Source organism: Podarcis melisellensis (genome assembly GCF_964234715.1).
Source record: "Podarcis melisellensis genome assembly, chromosome: 5".
Taxonomy (NCBI): domain Eukaryota; kingdom Metazoa; phylum Chordata; class Lepidosauria; order Squamata; family Lacertidae; genus Podarcis; species Podarcis melisellensis.
This window is the reverse complement of record NC_138537.1, coordinates 63012473-63033317: the sequence shown is the minus strand read 5'-3', so window position 1 is coordinate 63033317 and position 20845 is coordinate 63012473. Positions and strand designations below refer to the sequence as shown.

Below are 20845 nucleotides of genomic sequence, written 5' to 3'. Positions count from 1 at the left end.
ATTAAACGCAACCCAGTACAAAAAGTTATAATGACATAAAGTCATAATAGTGACTATTCACAGAACAGTATTGCTGGTAAGGCAAACACTTGGCACTGGAAAGTTAATTAACACCTGTAGTGGGATAAAAACCCATTATCCCAGTTCTGGCCACAAGGGATAGAACTGAATTTATGGATTTATTTTCTTTTTATTTATTTTATTACATTTCTATGCCACCTTTATCTGCCAAGGTTCTCCTCCTCCCCATTTCATCCTCACAACGAGCCTGTGAGGTAAGTTAGGCTAAGAGATGATGACTGGCCCAATGGTCACCCAGTGAGCCTCATGACTGAGTGGGGATTCAAATGCTGGTCTCTCAGGTCATGTTCCAAGACTCTAACCCAGGCATAGGCAAACTCAGCCCTCCAGAGGTTTTGGGACTACAGCTCCCATCATCCCTAGCTAACAGGACCAGTGGTCAGGGATGATGGGAACTGTAGTCTCAAAAACATCTGGAGGGCCGAGTTTGCCTATGCCTGCTCTAACCATTACTTCACACTGGCTCACAAACTGTAATTCAGCTGTTTCCTGCTGTAGAAATTCCTTTGTTAAATAATTGCTACTTTAAAGTCAGCAGCCGAGTGTCCTGGAAGGCTGACATGTTTTGCTACTGATTTCTGGATATTGCCCTTTCTCATGTCAGATTAGCATCCATTTAGAAAATACAGTAGAATGCTACATTTTTCAGGTGACCTCAGGCCCATAGCTGTCAATGTTTTCCTTTTTTAAAAAGGAAATTCCCTTATTCCAAATAGGATTCCTCGCAAGAAAAGGGAAAAGTTGACAGCTATGCTCAGGCCACTCAGTGAACCCAACTTGTTACTTCTTGTTGCTCTACGGACCACAGCATTCTTCATGTCAGTACTTACATCTTCGTCTTCTTTAGAGAATTCAGGGGCATTTTGCTTGTTAAGAACCATGAACACAGCGAGAACCTCTTTCCCAGACACTATTGGAGCTGCAAGCATGTTGACGGTTGTATAGCCGGTTTGTTTATCCACAAAGTCGGAGAAATGATTATTCTGAAACAAATGGGACCAGTTCATTAGCCTTTCAAATATTATCAGCAATTCATTTGTCACTTTTGATTTGCAAAGGACTATACAATCTTCGGGACGTGGGTGGCGCTGTGGGTTAAACACAGAGCCTAGGACTTGCCGATCAGAAGGTCAGCAGTTCAAATCCCCACGACGGGGTGAGCTCCCATTGCTCGGTCCCTGCTCCTGCCAACCTAGCAGTTCGAAAGCACATCAAAGTGCAAGTAGATAAATAGGTACCGCTCCAGCAGGAAGGTAAACGGCGTTTCTGTGTGCTGCTCTGGTTCTCCAGAAGCAGCTTAGTCATGCTGGCCACATGACCCGGAGGCTGTCTGCAGACAAACGCCGGCTCCCTCGGCCAATAAAGCGAGATGAGCACCACAACCCCAGAGTCGGTCACTACTGGACCTAATGGTCAGGGGTCCTTTACCTTTACCTTATACAATCTTCATTGTGCTTAGTTTCACATTTATTCTTTCGGAATGGAGAACTCAGCCAGAGTAACTATCATATTGAACAGTGACACCTTTAGAAAAGTTCTAGAACTCAACTGGCTCAAGAGGAAGGTCTTCAATATGTTGTTGGACCACTTTCCCATAATTTCTGATTGTTGGCCATGCTGATAGGAGCTGTAGTCCCAACATTTGGAAATTACCATGTTGGCTATTCCTGCCATAAAATCATACTGACAAAGGACCCTCGGCATGGATGCTGAAATCGCCCAGAACAATGAGTATCTGGGAAATAACAGAAACAGCAACAGACATCAATTACACCAAAACTTGTTGAATTAATGGCTCTGGAATAAACAATCCCAGGAAGAGTCAATTAAATGAACCAGACAATCCATACAAACACAGATAGCTTCTCATTCAACATAATGGAGATATTGCAGAAATGTTCTCTTGCTGCAGAAAAATATGCTTGTTCTCATGAGAAGCAGAATGATGTGAAATGATCTACATTCCATCTCTATAGGTTTTGCAACACACATATTACACTCAAATTCTACACAGAATCATAGAATTGTAGGGCACCCTGAGGGTCATCGGGTCCAAACCCTTGCAATGCACAAATCTCAAAGTATCCATTATATGGCACATTTTAAGTAGGATAGGATGCTGAAAATGATAGTATTTATCCAAAAATTCTGTGCATTAGAACACAAATGAATCCATTTCTTTTTCATACAGAGGGCATGTTCCGAGTATGACTTAGTTGGATATCACTAACTAAAATTAATTTTGATCACAATAAAGTTACTAGAAGATTTGCCATGTCAGTAACTGCTCCTAGAGGAGACTGAGTATTCATTAAAGTGGATAAAGAAACTTATTTAAATAAAATTCAAGATACAATCAATAAGCTCTTAACAGCAGAGGAAAAGGTAATGGCTACAATCTTCTAGATGGGGCTCATTAACAGCAATGGCAGGCAGGCATACAGAGAGCATGAGCCAAAAACAGCCGTGCATTTTTTCCCCTGACATCCTTTAAAGAAGAGCTTTCCAAACTTTGTGTTGCAACACGATAGTGTGTCAGCTGCAGTCTGTAGGCCTGTCGCGCGAACTTTCGCTGCGCTCGGTTTGCTAGTAAAACTGAATTACTGTGTTGTGAAATGATGCATGTCTAAAAAGTGTGTCACCAATGTGAAAAGTTGGGAAAGCTCTGCTTTAAAATCTTGCCATGTTGGAACTGTGCCCTGAATTTTCACAATGCCTTCGGTCCATTGACATTATTGCCATACCCTTCCATGTGCTGTTTGTGAAGCAGAAATAGTGGCAGGCTTGAAATATCTCCTTTAAAGCCATCTGTTTAAGCAGACTTTCCCCGGCTCATAAGATTCATCACACTGTTCTGTTATTCATTTATATTTAATTGCAAGTTTTATTGATAGATTTTCTGTTTTTACAGATCTATTGCTATGTAATTTTGGTTATAGTGTTGTGTTTATATTTTTTCTTTTCTTTTGAAAATGATCTTATGATGTTTTATATAAATCACTTACTTATATAAAGCAGTATAAATGTTAAAATAATAATAGTAATAATACACTTCTCGCTCCACAGGAGAGAGTGTGTGTCAGCAAAGGGTGTTCATTTAGATTTCTGGTACAGTATAGTATCTTTGTGTTAGCAAGCTCCTTAGTACAGTTTGTACTTACATTTCAGAGTGAAAATCTTTTCATCAGTTGTTTATCAGTTTTCTCAACATTTTGGATAGTTTAATGAAATTCTGTGAATGTTGCTTTCTAAAATAGCCAACTAAGAGTTGTTGTTTTTTAATTTCAGTTGCCCCGTTATGGAGAACTAGAGGATCTTGCATTCAAAATAGCAATCAATGTTTTGCCCTCTAACAGGCTGTATATTACTGTAATTCCTACCCTGCAATGATTAGCCTGGATAAGATCTCTTCCATGGCATGGTCTGAAGGCACAGGAGGCCACCATCTTACTGAAGCTAAGCAGGTCTGGATCTTGTCCATGTCTGGATGGAAACCACATGAATGCTAACTTGGTTTCCATGATGGAAGAACAGCAGGATATAAATGTAAGAAAATCTGGCTGCCTTCTCCTTCTAAACTGGTGTCTAGGTGGAGGAGAGAGTAGGGGCAGAGGAGAAATTAAATTCCATAAGTGTTTTAAGCCAAATCTGACAAATTTGAACTCTCCAAAACAATATGCAAACCAAAACATAGCTATCCTTCCAAATTTGCATTCATCCAACTGTTGTGATAGAGTCCCCCAACCAAACGTTTACAGAAATGCATATATTTTGGAAATGTGTGCATAAAAATGGACATTTATGAAAATAGCATACAAAGATGCATTATATTAGGAGGAATTACCTGCAAAAATGTGCATACTAGTCCAAACTGCCAATAAAAATGTGTTTATCAAGAGAAATTTGCACTGATATGCTGGTGAATTTTCACGAGGACTTAAAAAAATAATAATCACAAATTGCTGCAAAATGTGGAGAACTGAATTTAAGACAGGGAAAATATGAAACAGAGAGTACTGAAATGAACAGATCCTTCCATCCCAAGGAGAGAAACTTTGCAAAGATGACTTGGTAGGAAGGTGGAGGGAGATTAGCTTATTATCTAGGAGAGAACACCAAATGCCTAGGAACTGTATACAGCATTATTACTGCTTTCCCATGCATTTGGGAGCCATCAGAGTTTCTGTGACTGCGGCACCCATTAAACCAATCATCTCCTACCTCACACAGGTCACATGTAGAAACTACCAGACTTAAGCAGCCCTGGAACTTGCAATAAGTCAAGAATGACTGTGGGTGTATAAAGGTAAAGGTAAAGGGACCCCTGATCATTAGGTCCAGTAGTGACCGACTCTGGGGTTGCGGCGCTCATCTCACTTTACTGGCTGAGGGAGCCGGCGTACAGTCATGACCATATGGCCAGCATGACTAAGCTGTTTCTGGCGAACCAGAGCAGCACACGGAAATGCCGTTTACCTTCCCGCTTGAGCAGTACCTATTTATCTACTTGCACTTCGTGCTTTTGAACTGCTAGGTTGGCAGGAGCAGGGACCGAGCAACAGGAGCTCACCCCGTCACAGGGATTCGAACCGCTGACCTTCTGATCGGCAAGTCCTAGGCTCTGTGGTTTAACCCACAGCGCCATCTGCGTGCCTTAGTAGGAGTTATGTGTACCTTATTTTCAGTTTGCCATTGTTTGTATAATAAATTGCTTCATCGGCAAACAAAGGAAGTTAATAATTAATTCTGTGATATAACACATAAAATAACCATGACACAGAAGAGTGAATCAGTTCTGTTTGAACTCATGAGGCCAGATTCAACTAACAAGTCCCACTAGGTACAATGAGGCTTTCCCTGCTCTCCCCCCCCCCGTCACCCAATAGACCAGGCATAGGCAAAATCGGCCATCCAGATGTTTTCGGACTACAACTCCCATCATCCCTAACAACTGGTCCTGTTAGCTAGGGATGATGGGAGTTGCAGTCCAAAAACATCTGGAGGGCTGAGTTTGCCTATGCCTGAAATAGACTCTAGGAGAGTCGGGAGAACCCCGGAACAGCTTACAGGGAGAGGAGAGGGACAAGTCGAAATGCTTGTGCTGATGGAACAATTGCCATAAGAAAACACTTTATTCTAGTGATCAAATACATTTTAAGCCAACATGTTTGAATAATAATAATGATGATAACAGCCCCCTTAAACTAAGCTGGACTTGCTTCTGAGTAGACATGTATAGGATTACACTGTATGCTTGATACACTTAATGCTGGTAGCCTCATCTGCAATTCCAAGTATATCTTATGTGAAACCTGACAGTAAGAGCAAAATGGCTTCTTCTGATGGCTTTTGGTAGAAATCTGTAGAGACCTAATTACTGCTTGTGTGACATATGTAACCCGAGGGGATCTGGGAAGTTTTGTACAGCTTCAAAAGTGTAGAAAACCCTTATGAGACTAAAGATCCCTCTAATCTAGCATTCTTCCAGTGAAAAGTTAGCATAAGATTTGCATTTGTTTCTGAAGTGGTTGTTTATTTCCTGACACCAAGGATGCAAAAATGAAAAGTAAATAAGGACACAGCATGTGCTGCTTGGTTCAAACCAGCATGAGTTCTCAAGAGTAAAACGGCAAAACGTCGGGAGATTTCCCCAAAACTGTTTCTGTCTTTTAGCTCTAGAAAACCATGCTATTTTCCTGTTCTCTGGCCAAACTCAACTGAACAAACTATGCTTTTCAGCTCCCATTCTGCAATTAAGTGTTACATTATGCATCATTTATATTGTGTTTTGGATAAAGACAAGTCTACTGGTCCATTAAGAAAACATTTTTTTCTTCATCATTAACTTAATCATTAACTAACATCATTAACTAACGGGCTATACAGGAACATAGAAGGAGAGGGATATCTCTTTGCTTCTTACAATACTATAAACAATATATTTGGAAGAGCACCGCCAACACAAGCGGTTTGACAAGGCGTCAGCACTAAATGCCTTGCTAATGCTCTGCATATTTTACATAGTTTATTTCTTGGCTGAAGCATGAACAGCTAGCAGGCTTCCAGAATTGCTGTTCTTGGGTGGGATTCAATCACCTACAGAAAAAATTAGGATCCACAATTAAAATTGATTTGGGGCTTTTGCACAAAACACACACATCCCCTTTTTTGCTATAAGGAAAGCAATGGGGAAAGTGTGGGATAAGATTCATTTGATGCATCGTCGTCTAGCCTAACACTCATTAATTAACCAGTGTCATCTAATATCCCTGAAACAAATCAGGATAAATGCTCAACAAACAGATTGTCTGGAAAAATTCCTAAAGCAAAACATTCCATGGAATCCTGCAGCTGGACTAGTCTTTGTCACCTGACTTTTGCCCATAGTGGGCACAACTTCTTTGCATTACCTTTATGCAACATTAATGAAACATGTAAACAATGTCCCTATCACATGACATGCAATTCCAACGTATTTTCTTTAGCAATTCTGACCAACAACTGTAGCCTTCCCTGCTTTAGTAAAGCCACCATCCTATGCTTGCCAAGATGACTTTGAAGGTGGTATGTACTCTGATTCTATGTGCAACATGATCTCGCTATTCTAGCTGAACCCCCTGCAATGCAGGAATATGCAGCTGTGCTTTACAGGGATCAAACTTGCAACCTTGCTATTATCAGCACCTCACTCTAACCAACTGAGCTATGAGGAAGCAGGTAATCCCCACACAGACTAGCAAAACCAGCATAAGCATCACAACAGCCTTAGTACAAAGTCAGAAATAAAAGCTACCACCCTCAAGATAAAAACAGCCATATCCTTTTTGACGTACTTCAGGTTTCACTTATGGGCTTGGCATTGCACAACTGTTGCTAGGAAACTTGTGTCAGGAAGGCACCCTCATTCCATGTATATAGTGTCAACATTTGGAGTAAAAAGTAAACAGGAAAAAAACCTGTAAAATATTTTGAATAAATTACAACGGTCTGCAACATAACTCCTGAACTGATATTTACCAGGGTATATCAATGAACAAGCAACAAGCATTTCAGTGAGTGGCATCTGTGGGGATGCAAAACCCAAGGCAACTTCACAATGCTCCAGCTATTGGGTTGTCATTGCAAGCCACCCTAATTAATTCTGTTGCTTTTTACACTGAAGCCTATTAAAGCAACTTACAAGATACAAAATCACAAGAAATATTAAAATAAAATAGAAGTAAACCAAAGATTAAAAAGCAATAAAAAACCCCACCTAAAGCGCTCATCCAAAAATATATTCAAAAGAACATACAATCAAAACAATCCCTACCGGCAGGCAGGCAATCTAAACAAAAACAAAAAACACAACACACAAGGGGAAAGGAATAGGGAGGGAAGAGGATAGGAGAGTAAGAAAATAATAATTCAGGCTTTATATGTAAAAAACCAACACTTTGAATTGAGCAAGTAAATTAACTGGTAGCCAGTGTAGTCATGCCAAGGTTTGTGTTACATGTTCAAGCCATCTTGCCCCGCTAAGCAATCTGATTTCTAACTTCTGTACCAGTTGCTGTTTCTGAACAGTCTTCAAAGGCAGCTCCATGTATAACATACCCTCCAACATTTCTCCAATGAAAATAGGGATGCTCCATTCCATAATGATAATTTTACTATTTAAACCCCACACCTTGCCCCAGCCACTTTGGGCGGCTTCCAACATACCGTACATAAAAACATAAAAAAACATTAAACATAAAAAAAACCTTTCCTATACAAGGAACTGCAGTAATCTAATTTAGAAGTTCTGTGATTTGACACTAAGAAGCTGCTCAATAGTGTTGAAGTAAATGCAATACTTGTGATAAAGCAGGGACATGTTTATAATGAAACAATCACATGACCCAAATAGTGACGATGGAGGTCACATGGCTGACAGCTATGTAATCATGACTGATCTAGAGAGTTCCAGTCTCACTTCTGCCATTTACTCACCAGGTGGCCTTACACAAACTACTGTACTCATTTATTGCATTCTGAGGCATTTGTTTTTAGGGCAGGAACTGCTCAAACTACGTACTTCCACACCACTTAGAATGTCTCTTTTCATCCTGATACTGAATGCAAAGTTCTTTGAATGCTCTAAATTTTTATAGACATGTTATTTCTTGGTGATGTTGATGGTGATCGCAGCCTAGCCCCCTTTAGATCAGATTCCACCAGGGAATTCTGATTGCCTTCACAACTTCTGTGACCGCTTCATTCAATCAGTCTCACAGCAGACTGAACAAAATTACCGGTACTTGCCCTGAGGCTTTGCTTTGCATCTCTGCATGTTACTGTTCTGTGCTTGTCTCCTTTCAACCAGGAAGCACACCCTGATCAGTGACTGATGCAGAAACATAGGGACAAGGATTGTCAGAGATTGTGGGTATTTTTTACTCTAAAAGTAAATCGTTTTGGCCGAATACAAGTGGTGTGATTTAGTTTAAACCCAGAGCACATATGCACACAGAAACACTCCTCATCTCAGCTATCAGGAATTTGAGGAATACTGTACAAATAAATCGTTTTTTTTATTAATGGTCCAACATCAGAGATTTGGATCATCTCCTTGATCTCACAGCAGGTTTGCAGATCACGGGATCCTACCACTACATTATTTTCATTCATTCATTCATTCATTCATTCATTCATTCACTCACTTGATTTGTATGTCACTTTCCCACAAAAACAAATCATGCTCAAAGCAGCTTACAATGAAGAAAACAGGATTACATTTCATCATAACATAGCAAAACCAGGCGTGGACCTTGGTCTTCCATATTTTCAGCGGCACCCTGTGCAAGGACCCACCACATCTCTTTCTGCTCAGTTCACTACTTCATAGTTGCAGCGCTCTGCAGCACCCCCTAGCCTCGGCCCAGTGTGGCAGAACTGGTTGCACTGCCCTAAATCAGTCACTGGCAAAACAATAGCAAATATAAAAACATACTCCCTCCCCCCCCCAAAAAAATCACATTTCAGTACTATAAATGCAAGAAGATTACAAAACATGCAACATCCAATTGTTGTTGTCTAGTTGTTTACTTGTGTCTGACTCATCGTGACCCCATGGACCAGAGCATGCCAGGCACTCCTGTCTTCCACTGCCTCCCGCAGTTTGGTCAAACTCATGCTGGTAGCTTCAAGAACACTGTCCAACCATCTAGTCCTCTGTCATCCCCTTCTCCTTGTGCCCTCCATCTTTCCCAACATCAGGGTCTTTTCCAGGGAGTCTTCTCTTCTCATGAGGTGGCCAAAGTACTGGAGCCTCAGCTTCAGGATCTGTCCTTCCAGTGAGCACTCAGGGCTGATTCCTTAAGAATGGATAGGTTTGATCTTCTTGCAGTCCATGGGACTCTCAAGAGTCTCCTTCAGCACCATAATTCAAAAGCATCAATTCTTCTGCGATCAGCCTTCTTTGTGGTCCAGCTCCCACTTCCATACATCACTACTGGGAAAACCATAGCTTTAAATATACGGAGCAACATCCAATAGCAAAGCAACAAGGAAGCTTCACAGTTTCACCTAAGTCCTAGAAACACCCCTCCATTATGTTGATCACAGGCAAGGCCAGCACCAGGTTTAAGCAGGCCTGCAGCATAGTTATGGCTACCGATGGCCTCCCCTCCCTGGCATAGTGCCACTTTTAAGCACTCTACTGAGGCCTCATGACAGCAGCACGACAGCAGACCTTGGCAGTCATGCTGGCACACTTCCAATGGGAGCCAATCAGTTGCCTGGCACTAGTCGTCGTTGAGTGGCTACCATTTAAAATTTCCAAAAATGCAATGTCCCATAGTGTCTTATGTAGTAAAATCCGGCCAGTGGAGGATTAGTGGTAGCATCATCAGAGGAGACCTGACTAGTGGCACTCACCATGAGGGAAGGAGGCAGGGTGGGATCCAACAGCTGTCATATGCCAAGGGATGACACCACATCTGCTCTTTGGTTTTCGAGATGACGCAGTTGCTCTAATATTGGAGCAGGCATAAATCCCTCCTCCTTCACTAAGCTTACCAACCCTGACCTTGTTCATTGGAAACTCCCTTCCCAACACGGTTCTCTTAATCTTAGCCTTCTAGGTGCCGAAGATCAGCTTAAGTTTCACCCTCCTGCATCAGATAGACCTCCACTGTATTACTGTGATAAATAGGGAAGCGTCAACCTTTTCTCTCCCCAGCGGCCAAAAGCTGGAATGGAAGTGCCGATCTCTAAGCCACATCGTTGACTTAAGTATCTAAAAGAATTTATAAACCACTTAATATTTTTTAAAAATCTCCAAGTGGTTTGCAATATTTTAAATATAGATATCATTAAAAGAAAAATACAACCTAAAATCAATTAAACAGCAGTATAAAAAAGCAAATAAAACATAGGGCTTTACAAGATGTCTGAGACAAATATAAGTCTTTACAAGATGTCTGAGGCAATTGATGGTTGCTGCTTCCAAGATATGACAGGGGCAGAAGCATAAAATCTGTATTTAGGTCATCACCGTGCGATACTCTGAAGGGTATGGTGCCATGAGTAGAATTTCCGCAGATAAGCTAAATTATCTTACAGGTTTGTTCTGAGGCAGGTGGTCATTCAGGTACTACTATACTAATTTCACTGGATTTACCATATTTCACTGCGTAATGGTAGCATTTTTTCTGCCGATTTTACCTTTCCAAAAAGGGGTGTGTGACTATTATGCAGTGAATTACCGGATGGAGGAAGGGACCACAGGCGGTTCAGTGGAGGTGGTTGCTCACCTGCTGCTTCTCCTTCTTGGCTGGGGTATCCTGCAGCAGGAGCTGCAGCTTACCCCTGCAACTATTATGCGGGGAATGCTCTGGGGCCTTTTTCGGGGTCTGAAAATGGGGGGAGGGACTATTACACAGTGGCAACCAGTATGTGGTGAAATACGGTGTATATATTGTTACACGCCACCCCCAATCTCTGCCAAGCGGTGACAAAATTCCAGGGAGTTCCCAGGGCTTAAAAAGGGCTGTATTTCCTTTTGGACAATTAGGCACAGCAGAGGCTGTGGTGTCTTTATGAAATATGGTTTATATACACATATTTACAACCTGAGTCTAGACTCTAGATGGAGAGAGTTCCCAGCATTCACCTCACAAGAAAGTCCTTTATTGCTCTCCTAAGCGCAACAAGCTTGAACCTACAAGCAGAAGTATCAGCCATGCTGCCTGGGCCTTGTTGTTATGGCTTGTTCTCCTCAGCATGGTGCTCTGCCCATATTTACCCTCCCAGAACCACTTGCAGAAACAACTGCTAGCCTTTCTGCTTACAGCATCACCCACTATAACCCTGGCAACTTCTCTCTCCAAGCCAGTCAGGGAGACTTATGTTTTGCAGCTGGTTTCCATTATCAAACAAACCAGGCCATTATCAAGCAATAGATTCTAACAAAATTTTAGAATAAACTAATTTCTTGATTAAAAGATTAAAGATGAAAAATACTAAACCACATATTGTTAACCTCATAACAGATTATGCATTAATACAGAGAAGCATTCCTGGTGTGTATATATACACCTTCCTTACTTCATTTCTCCTTGACTGAAGTATAGGTCAGGATTAGCATCTCCAGAAGGAGAGAGAGAAAGAAAAGGCTCTTTAACACTTATTATATTAATTTGTTTAAATATATGCAGTGAGGGAACCGCCAGAAGGCCCTCGGTGCTGGACCTCAGTGTCCAGGTAGAACAATGGGGGTGGAGACGCTCCTTCAGGTATATTGGACCGAGGCCATTTAGGGCTTTAAAGGTCAGCACCAACACTTTGAATTGTGCTCAGAAACGTACTGGGAGCCAATGTAGGTCTTTCAAGACCAGTGTTATATGGTCTCGGCAGCCGCTCCCAGTCACCAGTCTGGCTGCTGCGTTCTGGATTTGTTGTAGTTTCCGGGTCACCTTCAAAGGTAGCCCCACGTAGAGCTACCTTGCAGTAGTCCAAGCGGGAGATAACCAGAGCATGCACCACTCTGGCGAGGCAGTCCGCAGGCAGATAGGGTCTCAGCCTGCGTACCAGATGGAGCTGGTACACAGCTGCCCTGGAAACGGATTTAACCTGTGTCTCCATGGACAGCTGTGAGTCCAAAATGATTCCCAGGCTGCGCACCTGGTCCTTCAGGGGCACAGTTACCCCATTCAGGACCAGGGAATCCTCCACACCTGCCTGCCTCCTGTCCCCCAGAAGCAGTACTTCTGTCTTGTCAGGATTCAATCTCAATCGAAAAGTGTTTACGAGGAGAAATTTGCACTAAAATGTTGATGAATTTTCAAGAGGACTGCTGCAGAAATGTGCAGACCTGAATTTAAAATCAGAAAAATGAAAAACAGAGAGAACTGAAATCGACAGATCCTTCCATCCCTACTAGGCATTGAAGGTATCCACGTTCATGGACAAATTCATGCTTCTTTTCCTTTCTTTTTTTCTTTATTTCTAACTAGAAATTACAAAAACTGTACATATTTTGAGAAAACATACCACAATCTCTACTGAGGTCCCATTACTTGAGTGGCTGCTTGCAGATTAATATAATGTCTGGATATTTGCATGCTATCACCAGCTAGAAGATACTTGTATTTAAATGGTACTCAACAACCTATATTCTTTCAATAGTCCTGGTGTGAAGGTACTAGGATAACATTATCTGCAGCCAAGGACTATTCCAATAGAAATGAAATACAACTAATTGAACAACTCATTTGTCCCATTTGACTAACCATTTGTTAGGTCAGTGGGCATGGTTGCTTTCTTCTTGCCTGATACTATTAAATCCAGGATTAAACATTATTAGCTCCTGTGATCAACAGCGCTCTCTCTCTCTTACTAATCCCTGTTGGGGGAAGGGAACAGATGCTGTTTCTAAGCTACCGTAACTGATGAAGGTCTAGATCTTCCCCTCTCCTTTAACCCTCTGAACCATTAGTCAGGCCGAGGTGCTTCCTCACATTTACTGGTAACTGTCCAAGATTTAGGGAGATAATCTCAGGATAAATGAACACCAAGAAAGGAGTATCTCCAGTTTTTAAAAATGGATATTTCAACCCACTTGGCAAATTCTATTGATATTTTGTTTTCCATTAGAGTTCCTGCCTTTATCTTGACATGGGTCTATCAAGCTTCCATTCTAGATGTTTGGTATAGAATCTCCACACCTTGTTCACTTGCATTTTTCTGGAGGTCCACACTCTGCTATCAGCTGTTTGTAAACCTATGTTTCCCCAGGGTTTCTTCCATATTTTTTTCTTACCAGAGGAAGTCCAATGTTTTTGAGTAGATTAGCACAATCTTCACAGATACACATGCCTTTAGTGCTACCCTTCTGTCTTTTTGAAGAGGTCATTAGTCATTAGTTTAAGGTAGAAAGTGGTCTTGACATATCGGCAAGTAAACCTATTCACCTTAATCTTTGCAGTGGTCACAATTCTATAGCCCTGCTCTTTTTTATTTTAAATCCATCTTTTAATTGGTGCTAAAATGCTTTTCTTCCTACTTTTAAAAATATTTTATTTAAATATTATTTACTAATATTAAAATATTAGCAAAATACTGCTTAAATGAAAGCTATTGTTGCATAGCAATTTCCAAGCAGTGCGAGATTTCCTTCAGAATGAGCTACAACAGAGACTGTGGTGTCTTTATGATATATGGTTTATTTACACATATACAGTGCTTTTTTCTAAAAAAAATGTTTAGGGGTACTCTCATTTTGACTCAAGAAAATCATCATTTTATAGTTCAAATCGGGGGAAATAAATACAGTGGTACCTCGGGTTAAGTACTTAATTCGTTCTGAGGGTCTGTACTTAACCTGAAACTGTTCTTAACCTGAAGCACCACTTTAGCTAATGGGGCCGCCGCGCCGCCGGAGCACGATTTCTGTTCTCAACCTGAAGCAAAGTTCTTAACCTGAAGCACTATTTCTGGGTTAGCAGAGTCTGTAACCTGAAGCGTATGTAACCTGAAGCTTATGTAACCTGAAGCGTATGTAACCCGAAGTACCACTGTACAGTAAATGGCCAAAAGTACAAAGATTCACAAAATGTTACGGGTATGCATACCCCTGGATCTCCCCAGAAAAAAGTACTGCACATGTATACAACCTGTGTCTACAATAGAGGGTGTCACAGCATTAACACCCCAAGAGGGTCTCGCTTCCCCCATAACTGCAGCCTTGTATTCAAACAGAAATAAATCATGGCTCTCTCTGCCTGCTTCCCAACCCAGTTTATTTTACATCTTCTAGCTCACCTCATTCCAAACTTTCAACTCTCTATCTTTCTAACTACCCACCGTATCACACAGAACCCCTTCCTTTGTTTCCTTAATGGCCCATTACCCAGGCTATCACCTCACCAGGAAACCAGTGTGGCTATTCCAAGAATTAGAAGGAGGCCCAGGTATTCAGCCCCATATAACTCACTAAAAAAACCTTTCCAGCCACCAGCATTTCAGCAGTGCCCCACGTCAAACATTTCCAATCAACCTTTATGATCCACCAGAAACATTAAACTGTTTGAAGAAGAAACCTAGGAGTAGTAATGGGAGACCACTCTTAAATGAATAACCACTTAGAGCTAATGAAAGAATTGTGTGTGTGTTTTAAGGATCACTCAGAATGTTCCAAGTGGTCACTCAGGTAAATAGGACCTTTGCCTAACCTACCCAGAGTTAGCTATTCAAGCTAACTTGTGTGGATGGAACATAGCAGGGGGAGCATGCAGGGGAAAGTGCAATATCCCCTATAATATAATCACTTGCAGCTTACAAAGTAAGGGCAATGATTTATTAGCCCAAGGAGCCGCCCGTCTGGAAGCAGCCCATGCCTCTTAAAAGCTGCATGATAGGTGCAAACACAGGATGTGCAGTTTTCGGTGCCAGGAAACCCTGCCTAATAGTCATTAGTTTCAGGTAGAAAGTAGAAAAGGTTAGAAATCCTGTGCTTATTAAACAAAGCCGGAATGGTTTGAGACTCATATCAAAAGTATATTACAGTATTGGATTTACATGAAATGAAAGGATAAAACTGGCAACAGCAAATCTTAAAAACAAATTCATTCTCTTGACTGTTTATCCTCAGGAAGTCAAAATAGCACTATCCATGCACAATATAGAGGAACCAGGCGGCTCTGGAGAATCCCAAGGTTTTCAGAAATAGGAAAATAATTTTATAACCATCTAAACACGGGGGGCAGGGCGGATTCCCCAAAGCAGCCCAATGAAGACTAGGCATGCTCAGTGGCCACAGACTATTTTGAAAACGGGAGAGTGGGAATGGAATGTAATATCCAGGGAAAGGGTATGACTAACTGATGGGCTATGACACTGAACAAGAGCTCTCCACACCTGTAAATACCATAAAACACCGCTAAACAATGTTTTATGTAACTGTTTTTTCTATTTTATGGGTCTCCTTGCATTTTAATGACACTGTAAGCCGCTCTAAGCACAACAGGATGAATATGTTTCTTTTTTAAAAAACAACTAAATAGATGAATAATTATTTAACCCTAAAGGTGTCATTTCAAGTAGATATTTCCATTTTATACATTCCTTTTAAAACCATCTAAGCAGTGCTATTTTTCTAGAAAAAGAGGTGCTGGAACTCACCATGAATACTTCTCTTGTTCTCTTATAATGCCAAGGCAACCACCTGAGAAGTGACAGAAGTTCGGGCTGAAAAAGCCCTGTATCTAAGTAATGCTGTGTCTCACTTGAAATTCCTGTGGTTCAATCAGGTTCCTTAATATATTAGCTTTAACGTTTGAAATGTTTATTAGTATTCTATAGCTGCCCTGCAGAAATAGCGAAGTAGGGATGTGAAATTATTTAAATAGCTGAGCTTTTCATTTGATTGTTTTCAAGGCCAGAAAAATGGCATGGAGGAAGGCAACCATACTGAAACGAACTGTGGCCTTTAAAATGTTTACGCTATAATAAATGATGTATCTTTGCTGTTTCACATTTCATGTAACAGTTGCAATAGGAATGCATGCACTCTGTGTGTCTTTCTCTGTGTGTATAGTGAGAAATGGCAATACATTGTTTGTTTCCTTGCTTATTTATTTTTTTCTGAGCAGTGCATATTCCAGAAGGTTCCATTAGGCTATCTTCCATGCACAAACACCCTAAAACTCTTGCCCCAAATATTAACTTAAAATTCCTTAAAGTAATTTCTTAAAACAGGGAAATTACAGAGTGGTAGCCATGCTAGTCTGTTGCTACAAAAGCAGCAAAACAATGCTGTGGTATCTGCCATATAATGCTGTGGTATCATGCCTCTGACGAGATTATCTTTCCCTCACAAAAGTTTAGGCCTCAATATCTATGTTAGTCTTTATCAGTCTTCGTCAACCCCATGCTCTCATTATGTTTTGGACTACAACTCCCAGCCCACTGCTGGTTGGGGATGATGGGAAATGTAGTCCAAAGCATGGCATGCACCAAATTAGGGAAGGCTAGTCTTAAAGGAGCCACAAGTCTCTTTGTAAACGACAACCGAATTCAAACTGATAAAATAGTTGCAAGTTCTAAAATGACTATCTTGAAAAGGACAGAACATATCAGGAATATTTTCCCACTGCGTTTTTTTTTCTTCTTTTCAACAGGAGAAATCATTCTAGAAAAAATTAGCATAGTCTCTTGTTAACTCTGACAGAGAAGAAAATGATCGCAAGTGTGGCAACCAATATTTAGAAACATAGGACTAGGAATGCCTCATAAATGAACTTTTACTCTTATCCTGGTACCAGTTCACACCTCTGGTTCGCTGTTAGTTTTGTTAGATAAATGAGAAGAGGAATAGGTTGTGGGCAACAGATCCAGACCTTTCAGCTGGCCTTCTGACAAGGTCAGTTGCCCTGGCAACCTCTCACCTCTGTGGGAGCTGATGAGTAGCAAACAAAAGTGGCCCCCCAGAGAATTGCTCCTGGCTCAGAGACCACTAGTTGCAAGCTTCTCATTTGAAAGAAGAAATAAATAAGTTGGGCAAAAGTACTGAAACTGATTGGTTGACATATAGAATTTACTGCAGTGACAATACTGTTCTCTGCAAGGATTTCGTCAATGACATTAATTAGGGTTGCCATATTCCCAAATATGGGTTTCCCCCGACATTTTGCCAATTCAGCAAAAAACCGCCCAGACGCCATTTTGCAGCCGGATATGCCCAGGAAAACCCAGACGTATGTTACTGCATGTAATCAAGACCATTTGCAGTACAATCTTCAACATATCTGCTCAGAAGTATGATTCAGTTCCTTGTAACTTGGCAGCTAGCATGGAGCTAACTCCTAGGGGCTGTGGGGGCCTTGGCCCCAACAATAAAATATTTGAGGGGGCTGGGCTCCCCCACAGTTGATGGGTATTCCCATTCAAATGGTGTATCATGTGATCAATTATTCAGGGCAGGGCTTACCTGGGCCCCCGCAATATTTTTGCACCCTTGGCAGCTAGTCAGGAAACTTTTAAAGACAGCCATTTTGGAATTTGCATCCATTTTATCTGTTTGGAATTGGTTGCAGTTCATAATCCCCTACCTGGAACCTCAAAGATTTCCAAAGACGGTAATGCTATAGGGTTTTAATAATCTTTAAAGGATTTCAAGTAGAAGCACTGAGGACTCCTAATATAATTAACCACAGCAATGGATATGTTACTGATTAAAGCCCCATATTTTAAGACTTCCGTTAGGTAACTTCCCAGGGACATCAATGGGATTTCTGAGTGAGGTGTTTGAGAAGAATCTCCCTGCCCCACTCCAGAGCAGGTTCACCATATAGGTTTCCATTTGAGTATTTGGCACCACGTCCCATCAAGGCTGCCCTTTGACTCTTTCATTTAACCAGTCCCCTGAATCTCGGGGCTTTTTCAGCCGGAACTCACCAGAACTCAGTTCCAGCACCTCTGAGGTGGGTGCCATTGCTATTCTAAGAGAAGGAGGGATGTGTTCGTGGTGAGTTCCGGCACCTCTTTTTCTAGGAAAATAGCACTGAGGAAAAAAACAGCTAGCAAAATTGTAAGGATAAAGTACTAGTGAATGCAAGACTACACACAGAGTTCCCAGACATGGAAGTCAAATAGAAAACCTCAAGTAATGGATAGTGGGGTTAATATTTGGCTTTACATGTTTGAGAACCACTGTGAATGAATACGGATAATTAATACATGAAAATCTCTATTTTCATGTTTTAATTATGTATCATAAATGATATATAAATGATGCATCATAAAATGATACAGCTATCATTTTATTTTAAAATGTCAGTGACAAGCAAAACTTTCTTTTTCGCTCTTTTACGAACTTCCAGTTACTGTAAGAAGATTCTAAAGAAAAAGGAAAAACTGAATGTTGCGTTAATAACGCAGAAAACACAACTAATCCCTCTCCTGCTTTATAAAGAAACTTGAGCACAATCTAGTCAAAGATAAAAATACAAAAAAACTGTTTAGCTCCCTTAATTTCAATAGGAGATATCTAACTGGACCATGCCCCTAGGTTGGTTTGTTTCTTAATTATATCCAAATATCATTGGTACCGAAATGTAGAGCATACCATATTTCAAGCGGCAACAGTCACTCATTAATATTAGAATAACAGTGCTTAGTCTAATGAGATGCACATATTCTCTGGTCCTGTCGATCTCTTCTCCTGTAATCTGCTTTATGAATTTAAAAAGATTATCCACCCAGGCCTCTGTTGATGGCAACAGGCAGTAAGTACAATATTGCTTGCCATAGAAAATGGTCCCAGTAATCAGAACCAAAATACCGAGACAGGTGCTATATGGCATGATTTCAAATTTCACAAGTATATTAGCTTTCCTACCTCAAATCTGGGTATATTTTGGGTGGTGGAAAATAGTTTCAAAACAGGTCATAATGAGCCTGTAGCCAAAGCAGTCTGATTCTATAATCGAACACAGGCCTATCTGGTATGGCCTCTCCCTACTATTATTTAATCCAGGTTACAAGGCATCAAGGCAGTTCTCTTGTGCAAGGTCCATTGAAACAAATGGCGGCTGAGTAAGGGCACAGAGGTGAATGGTTCCTTGGAGTTGCAATCAGCCTGTTTCCAACTGCATACCCACCAACATTTTTCCAATGAAAATAGGGACATCCTATTCTTCTGTGGGATGGCTTCTGTAATTCCACGACTGTCCCTGGAAAATTGGGACACTTGAGGAGCATGCAACAGTACTGCTCTCTGTGGTGCCCAATACCTGAAACTGGATGCAGAGCCTCGTGCTAGCCCCGCCTCTGTCAGGTCTGCATCCCATTTATTTCAGTCTCTACTGAAGTCTTTGGGACTGCTCCAGATTAAAGCAGTTGAGTGGAGGTGGCTACTGTAAGCTTACACAACTTGTGACCCACTAAACAGACCAATCCAAAACAGAGTTAGGCACACCTAAGTCTAACTCTGCAGAGGATCAGGCAGACAGCCCTGCATTTCTCCCTTTTAAGGTATTTTAAGGTGGTTATTCCTGAGAGATTGAAAACTCTCTATACTTTTCACACATGTGGCTGAAATCAGCTCTGAATCTCTCCCTCACTATCTATGTGAATGCCACTGTTTGGATGCTCAACTCCCAAGTTTGCATTTACTTTCTTAACACACAGGGTAAATACAGGATCGGGAAATTTGTTAATTGACTGAAAGCTTCTCCCCTCCGCATTTCCAACAATACGTCTAGATATGGGTTTGGCTCTTGAAAGAATGGTCCTGTAATTCCTTCATTCCATTTGCCCCATAAACTATAAACTGCGGTGGCCAATGTGGTATCATCCATATGTTTTGGACCACAACCTCAGCCAGAGTGTCAGGGAAGATAGGAGTTGTAGTCTGACAGTGTCTGGAGGGCACAATGTTGACTAGCCTTTCACTTAAAGGGGAGTGGGGAGAGGTTACCCTACACCAAACCCAGAAAAGCTTTCTCACTTACCTTTTTTACATCTGGTATGTTAAATACCTTCTTGGTATGAGCAACCCACCCAACTATCCCAATGTCCAGAGGAAAAACGACTTCTTTCTCAGGAGGCACCAGATTGCTCTCAAATTTGGAAGTAGGAGTGACATCCATGAGCCTGCTAGCCACTTCTGGAATACCATTGCGGGAACGTTGAATAAACATACTACACCGGTCAGCTGCCAGCAACTGTGCCATCCTTTGCAGGATTTTGTGCACTATCTTTTCCACAGAGCTGGCTTCTTCCTGGATTTCCATCATCAGCTCAAAAAGCACCTGACATTCCTCCAGCTTTGTCATTTCCTTGAAGGAGATTCCATCCTTAACATCCCCAGGGTTGACTTTGAAGACGCTTCCCACTACTTCCGCACGCAGTTTTTTGTCGTAATACTCCTTGGCAAACTGTGGGTTGTTCTCCAGATATTTCTCGACATCATCTTTACTTATCTCACCCATTTTTGCTCGGTAGCTTTTTCTCCGCTTCACACCTCCATCACCATCAAAGCAGCAGCAATCACAACGAAAAGTTGAACTTTGCTTCTAAGGGGAAAATGGTAGATTGCACATTCTGTATAGAATATAGGCATAGGCTATAGACCTGTAGGCTTGCTCTGTGGCTTTCCAACCTTCTGAAATCCTTAAGATTTGACAGCAGTCCGCTGGCTTAGTGTCTTCTTAGTGAAGGATCCAGGAGACTGCTAATTAAAGAGATGTCAGGACACTAAACCCTTGAGCACTCTTAGCTCATAAATCCAAAGGGAGAC

The 20845-nt window shown here is 41.3% G+C and overlaps 1 protein-coding gene across 4 annotated transcripts in view; it reads right to left on the bottom strand.

Annotated features, from left to right (window-relative positions):
- Positions 1-20699, bottom strand: part of PDE6C (phosphodiesterase 6C) — a 38675-nt gene extending 17976 nt beyond the window's left edge. For all 4 annotated transcript variants that reach the window (XM_081913246.1, XM_081913247.1, XM_081913249.1 and 1 more), the window contains exons 1-2: positions 20058-20699; positions 912-1064 (exon numbers count right to left, since the gene is read on the bottom strand). In XM_081913246.1, coding sequence (XP_081769372.1) covers positions 912-1064; positions 20058-20537 — 633 coding nt within the window. In that variant the 5' untranslated portion in view covers positions 20538-20699. The remainder of the gene's footprint in view (positions 1-911; positions 1065-20057) is intronic.
- Positions 20700-20845: the final 146 nt, after the last annotated feature.